Source organism: Motacilla alba, chromosome 1A (assembly GCF_015832195.1).
Source record: "Motacilla alba alba isolate MOTALB_02 chromosome 1A, Motacilla_alba_V1.0_pri, whole genome shotgun sequence".
NCBI classification, from domain to species: Eukaryota; Metazoa; Chordata; class Aves; order Passeriformes; family Motacillidae; genus Motacilla; species Motacilla alba.
The window spans coordinates 57,266,714-57,273,649 of record NC_052031.1 but is presented as its reverse complement, the minus strand read 5'-3'; the positions used below and the strand labels follow the sequence as shown (position 1 = coordinate 57,273,649).

At 55.4% G+C, this 6,936-nt stretch overlaps 1 protein-coding gene across 1 annotated transcript; it reads right to left on the bottom strand.

Moving 5' to 3' along the window:
* Positions 1–1,652: 1,652 nt before the first annotated feature.
* On the bottom strand, positions 1,653–6,063 carry BHLHE41 (basic helix-loop-helix family member e41). The gene is made up of 5 exons (XM_038155488.1): positions 5,496–6,063; positions 5,181–5,244; positions 4,791–4,898; positions 4,459–4,570; positions 1,653–4,334 (listed from the first exon to the last, which is right to left on the bottom strand). The coding sequence occupies exons 1-5, from the start codon at positions 5,555–5,557 to the stop codon at positions 3,325–3,327; spliced, it is 1,356 nt and encodes a 451-aa protein (XP_038011416.1). The 5' UTR covers positions 5,558–6,063; the 3' UTR covers positions 1,653–3,324.
* Between the last annotated feature and the right edge of the window lie 873 nt (positions 6,064–6,936).

Sequence of the window (6,936 nt, the reverse complement as noted above, 5' to 3'; positions counted from 1 at the left end):
CTTTTGCCTCCAGCAGCAGTGGGTTATCAGCCTCAATTACAAACCTTTTTCCCCTGTGTTTGCTTTTGTTAGGCATTGGGATGATCAGAAAACACATAATTAATCTTTATGTTTTATGTCATAAAATGTTATAGATTTCACTGATGCTGCAACTTGGCGTGAAGTCATTTGGCACATTTGATTCAAGGGCTAATAAAAACATGCCTTCCTGTTACTGTACATGGTAAATACTGAAATTGATAAAGCGCACTAAGGATCTGGGTTTATAGCCCAGTGGAACCTAAATGGATTCATATTCACAAAGGAAGAAAATTTGAAGGAGACCTAAAGCCTTGCTGATGCTCAGGTTTAAGCCGTGCTCTTCACGAGGGGCATAGGTTTTTATGAAGTGCTTGTGGCTCCACCCTTTGTGTTCGGGCAGTGATCTGGCAGGAAGGGCTTTGCGCACAGTCAGACCAATTGCCCAGCTGGCAGGAGGACTTGGAATACACCAGCACCTTCATCCCAGCCTAAATGCTGGCCTAACAAGTGTTAAGCTGTTCAAGTATGCTGGTCGATGTTACCGAGGGGAAGGGTTGAGCCCAGCTCACTTTCATTCCTGTGAAACATGGGGAGCAGAACCAGATCCAAAGACAGATGGAGGCAGACACTGATTTTTTTCCCATTTCCCTACCTAGAAATTTACTTTGGCAGGAAGAGTGGTGCACTGTGGCAGCCTTTGGTCCATTATTTATGGAAAAAAATATGTCTATGTGTCCATTGGTATAGCCAATGGTAGATAGCCCACCTGTATCTCTAATTGGAATTTAATTTATTACAGCTTCCATGTGAAGACGCCTATTTCTTAGCAATCCTATTCAAGTAATTTAAAAGTGCCTATTTTTCATCCAATTCGTCCTGTGTTTTAAGGGATTGATGGAATTAGCACGAGTCTTAGAAACTTTTTTATTCCATTCCAACTTCATTCCTTGTCACTGTAGTCACCGGTACTGGAGAACCAGCAGAGGGAGCACGGATCGTTCCCTTCATCGCTCTTACGTAAACACTGGCAACTGTTTGAGGCGTTCCTTTAATTTTATTTCTCTGCAATAATTTTTGGAAGGAAAGGTGATCTACAGCTCCCCTATTCAATCTGTTGAAGCCTTTAGGGTGCTGCATTTCCATTCTAGGAATGATCTGCCTGCTTTTACCACTCTATTCCTCCTCTTCCTATCCCTCTCCCCCTCACCACAAAATATTCGGTTTTTGTAGAGTATTTCTAAGCTGGGACACCCATCATTCATTCCTGCAGAGATTGTGATACGTCATTAGATTGTCAGGCAAATCATAAAGTTTGTTCCTTGTGAGCAAAGAGAGCTCCCATGCAGCACCAGGGCTGACAAGTGTTAATTTTAAAGATTAGTATTTTGTAAAAAGAAGAGGGAAAAAAAGTAGATGTCAGGAAGAAACCTGTGTGATCCACACTTTGCTTTGTGAAATGTGCACATATTAAACCAGACTGTGCCAGAGAGAGTTAAAAGAAACCCAGCAAATTCAAACCCAGATTAAAAATGTGAATTAAATAATTATCAGCCACACAATCATACAGTTTGAAGCTCAATGCACCAATTATTATGTATTATCATTGCATTTTTAATTAGTAGACAGCCCCATTTTGTGTATTAAAGTTTTTATTCCTTGTTAAGAATTTTTTAAATCACAAAATAGTGTGGAAATATTTAGATAATAGAATTCATGGAGTGCTGGAAAATACTGAATATAAAGATTGATTTCTAATATATCACATACTAAACTGTTCTAAAACAGCTGGTTTCTTGCAGACAGGATTTATTTTTTTTAATAATTTAAGACAGCATAAGCTTGTATCAAGCATAAGCATTGTAACAAAAGTGCAACTTTTTCAGCAAATCCTCCCAAAAGATATTTAACTCAAAATATCATTAACACATATTTTTCTCCCTACAAAAATAGCATGTCAGACGTCATTAATTGGATGTATTAACAACTATTTACATACAGCCACTCTGTAGGCTAGTAAGATTTTTTTTTTTTTTGTAACGTTGTTTAAACACAGCGTTTGAGGCAAACAGTAGCAACAGCAGCAGCAGATGCACCAAACGGACTGACGGACCCCGGACACACACACACTCCTCGCCAGGCTGTGGTGTCTCACCTCTTACATAACATTCAAGTGAGATTTCTCACAGTGCTACCTTGGCAACAAACTAAAAATATCTAGGCAAGGTCTTGGTTTAAGCCTTATTATAAAAGCTTTATCTGTGTGATTATCTGGCGTCTGGTTTGTCTCCAGAAAGGGAAAACACAGTATTTGAGGATGGGATGAGGGAAAAACCCGTATGGGAAACTTACCCCACCTGGGTTAATTGTTTCTGGTTGCACAGTGAGGTGTTTACCTACGGCCTCCAGTTTGTGTCACTCGGAATTTAGGATAAAATGAGTTCAGGCTGACAAGCTGCTCTGTGTTTTCTTGGGGGAAGAGAAGGGGGTTTCTTTTTGTAGTTCAGTGCAGTAACATTCATTTTATACAGCAAGGTTTGGGGGGAAAGAAAAATTCTCGGGAACATACTGAATTAAATAAAGATGGGTTGAGAACAAATGCACTTGCCACACCTGTATACCTTAGCCAAAAAAAAAAATGAAATAAACACAAGGTTATGTAATGGGTCTGATCCTCCTTTCCTTGCACACCCAAAACTTGCTGGAGCCAGCGGCATCCCCGGGTGCTCAAGGCACTGCAGGTTTGGGCTCAGGGTGCATCCTCCACACTCCAGTTCTCCATAAAGTGCTAGCACAGGTGCTGGGCTCTGCCCTTCCTCACTTGCCTCGTTCCCCGCCCTCACCCTGAACCCATCCAGGTCTCCCGGACAACAAGTGCAAGTTTCCAAATGGGACTTAGGGACACAATGTATAAACCCATTCCAAATAAGGTGCCACATTTAATTACTCTATATAGAGATAGAGAAAAAAAAGTATCCTTACTATGTTTTCTTCCTTCTTCTTCTTTTTTTTTTTTTTTGTTTTGTTTTGTTTTCCTTATTTATGCATTTATAAAGCCAAACATTAAAAAAATACTGAGTAGCAAATTTTATCCTCGACGGTCCTCTGCGGGGGCCGCTCCGGGACCTGCCGCCCCGGCAGCGGGACACCCCCGGTCTGGGCCGGGCACCCCGCGGCCGCCAGCTCCCGGCGATCACCGGCACCGGCGACCCCTGCCCTCCGTAGGAACCCGGGGGCGCAAGTGCGGGCCCGACGGCCCCTCAGTCCGAGGGGAGGGCAGCGGCGGCGGGCAGCTCCCGGCGCGTCTCACGGGCCCTCGGCGCCGGGCTCCTCGGCAGCTGCGGGCTCGGGCTCCTCGCCGCGTTCGGCGGCGGCAGCGAAGGGGTGCGGGAGGTGGGGCGTCGGGGGCAGCCCGGTGGCGGCCGCCGCCGCCTTCTCGGGGCCGAGCACGGAGGAGAGGCAGGGAAAGGAGGCTGCAGCGGCTGCCGCGGCGGCGGCCGCCTGGGCCGGGATGCCCGGGTAGAGGAGCGGGATGGGGGCGGCGGGATAGAGATACTTCTCCAGGCTGCTTTTATCCAGGAAGGGCTGCATGTAAGCGGCGGCGGCCGAGGGGGAGATGAAGTAGAAGGGCAGGCAGAAAGGGGCCGCCGCCGGCTGTCCGAAGGGAGCCCCGCCGCCGCCCGCCCCCAGGGCCATCAGCGAGCCCAGCAGGGCGGCGTCGGGTCTGACCAGCGCGGCCGCCGCTGCCGCCGCCGCCGCCGCCTCGGCTCCCCGCGCCGCCAGCCCCGGCGGGCCGGGCATGGGGCTCCCGCCGCGGTCCAACTTCAGCCGCTTGGGCGCGGGGGGCACCTCGTCCCCCGACGGCTCCTGCTTGATGGCCAGGGCGGGCAGCGCTCCGCCGGCCGCCGCCGCGGGGCCGCGCTCGGTACGCGCCTCGGCCTCCCCGCCGTAGCCGCTGTCCGTGTCCGTGTCGGTCTCGGCGCTGAGCTCGGCGGCGTGAGTCCGCTGGATGACGGGCACGCAGTTAGCCTGGCCCTCCGGCTTGTGGCCCGGCGCGCAGGGGGGGGCGGGCGGGGAGGAAGAGGAGGAGGATCCCTTGCTGAGGGGGCCCGGCGGCGGGGAGAGGAGCTGAGGGCCGGGGAGGAACTGCGACGAGATGGAGTGCAGGTGGCCGAGGAGCTGCGCGCATCGCTGCTCGCGGGGGGTCCAGCTCTCGAAGCGGGAGAGGTACTGCAGCACTTCCTTCGCGCACGTCTGAAAGCCCGAGTGGAAGGCGTCCAGGTCGGCCTGCACCGGAGACTTCATGGACCGCTCCCCTGCGGAGGAGACCGGGCGGGGACAGCGTTTACCCGCGGCTCCGACATGGGGTGCCCCGCTCCGCGCCTCTCCCTGCCCGCCCCCGGTGCGCCCCAGCGGCGCTGCCCCCCAGACCTCGCTTACCATTCTGCAAAGCAATTATCTTCTGGTGCTGCTGCTCTGTTAAGGCTGTTAGCGCTTTCAAGTGCTTCAAAGTCAGTTCCAGCACCACCGCTTTCTCCAGGTGTCCCAGCGTCTGCAAAGGCAAGGGTAGGGGGCGGCTTGGCTACCTCCTGGCACGTTTTGGCTACCGCCAATTGCGGCCTCCGTTAACTTCGGTGAGACCGGTCCCCGAGGCATTAGGGCCAGGACGGCGGGCGGGCAGCAGTCAGGCAGCCCGGCGTCCCGGGGGTGCGCAGCGGGCAGGCTGCCGGCGCCTGCATCTGCACGGGCATATACGCTCCTGGGTACCTTACCGTTAGTTTCAGATGCTCGGGCAGTAAATCCTTCAGCTGGGCAATGCATTCGTTAATCCTATCTCGCCTCTTCTTTTCTATCAGTCTATGTGGCAGTTTGTACGTTTCCTAATTAGCAAAACCCGGAAAAGCCAAGTGTTAAGCAGAGTCCCTCGGAACGCCGACCAAAACCAAAACAAATGTCATGCGGACCACATGCCGCGCAAATTATCGTCAAGGCACCGCTCTCCCCGCCGTGCCAGCTCGCTCGTAAACCCGCTTGTGATTCGGGGGGCAAGTTGTATGCGCAGCCCCCCGGCGATGCTCTTGGGAGTGAAGCTACTCTGCAAAATTCAGCGAGCCCAAATTAAACAGTTAAGCGAGAAGAGAGCCCCAGAAACTTATCCTTACCTTGCTCTCGTCCCTCTTCACGCCTCTTTTGGGTTTGCACATATACAGGGCAGGGTAGTCCAGCCTGGAGAAAAGCACAAAGATCCAGCATCGGCAAGTGCAGCGATAGCTTGCCTAGCACCTCCTCGAGTGGGCACACGGGCGCCGAGCGCTCTGCCCGAAGGGCCAGGCAAGGGCTCGCCCGGGTCCGCCAGCGGAGGGAGGCGGCGAGCCCCGCGCTCCGCCGGGGAGCCGGCGCCGCTCCCAGCGCTTCGCAGCACTTTCTCAAGAAGACGAAACGCCGTAGAGATACGAGATAGTGTCCCGGCGCCTTACCCTATAAAATCCCTGTGCTCCAGTAGCTGCCTCTCCGGCAAGCGGGAGATTCCTTCATCCATGTCTGGCAGCGGCTGATGTTTCGTCGCTGCTTTTGACTGAGCCTGCGGGATGCTGAGATCAGTCTCGGGAGATCCGCGAGCGACGCTGCGCACATGCAGCCTCCGTCCCCCCTCTCCCGTGCAGTGGCCAAAAGTGTGCGGCGGTTCGTCCCCCCCCCCCTCCAAGTGCCTCCGCCGCGGCTGCCGCTCCCCCCCTGCCCGCCTTCGCTGCGCTCCCCGCGCACACGCCCGCAGCTCCCGCCGCCGCCGCCGCCGCGCCTGCCCGCGGGGCACGCGCGCCGCCAGCCAGCCCCGCACCCGGCTCACGTGCGGCGCGAGCGGGGGCGGGCCCGGGGAGGGGACGGGGGGGGTCCCGCCGCCCGCCCGGGGCCGCCCTGCGAGACAGCGGCTTCCCCCCGTGTTACTGCTGCTGCCGCTGTTATCGTCAGCATTATCACCGTGATGATTGCCACTCTCGCTGTGTTTTTATTATTTTTATGATTTTTTCTAATTTGAATACTTATTAAATAATTTTACTTTTATTACTGTATTTTTTTTTTTTTTTTTTTTTTTGCATCCAGGGAGGAGACCCGCCAGTGGAAAACGTGCCCACGGGATGAAGGGGGTAATAATCGACCCCCTCTCTTGGGGGGGTGCGATTAGGGGGTCACGTTCGCCATACGTTTTCTATAGATTTCTATAGGATGCGTGGGCACGAACAGGCGCACGCACACGCGTGTTACTGCGCGGAGCACTCCCTCCCGGCGCCGCCGTGCCGCAGCTCTCGTCCCCCGGTGCTCCCGCCCGGCCGCCGCTGCTCCCGGCAGCTCTCCCTCCCGACCTTTGGACTGGAGCCGGATCTGCCTGCAACGCCAAACCGCTGCAGAAGCGCTCCTTCTATACAGACGGACTCACGTATAGAGGCACATACATATAAAAAATGTCTATCTCTAATGTAAACACATCTGCTGTTGACGCTGCCCTCGGGCAGCCCGCACCCCTGCGGGGCGCAGGGGGTGACATTGGCAGAGGATTTGCACCGATGCGGCGTGTCCGGCCGCAGCAGCCCCGGGACGGGGCGGGGCGGGAACCCCCTCGCCCCCCCCGCCCGCTTCCATGCGCGCCGGGCGCGCCCGCGCAGCCCCCGCTCCCCGCCGGCGGCGGCGGCACCGACAGCCGCCTCCCTAATCCCGTCTCACACTGGTACGAGCACAGGGCCGGCAACGTGACCCGACCTGCTGCCACATCACTGCCGCCGGGCTGCACCGGGCGGCCCTGCCCCTCCGCCCCCCGCTATCAGGCGGCGGCACCTGGCGGCACCGGGCACCCCCTGCACGGGCTACCGCGGGCCATGCCACTCCAGACCTGGGCAGCCCCGCGCCCCCCGCCACTCGCCCCTC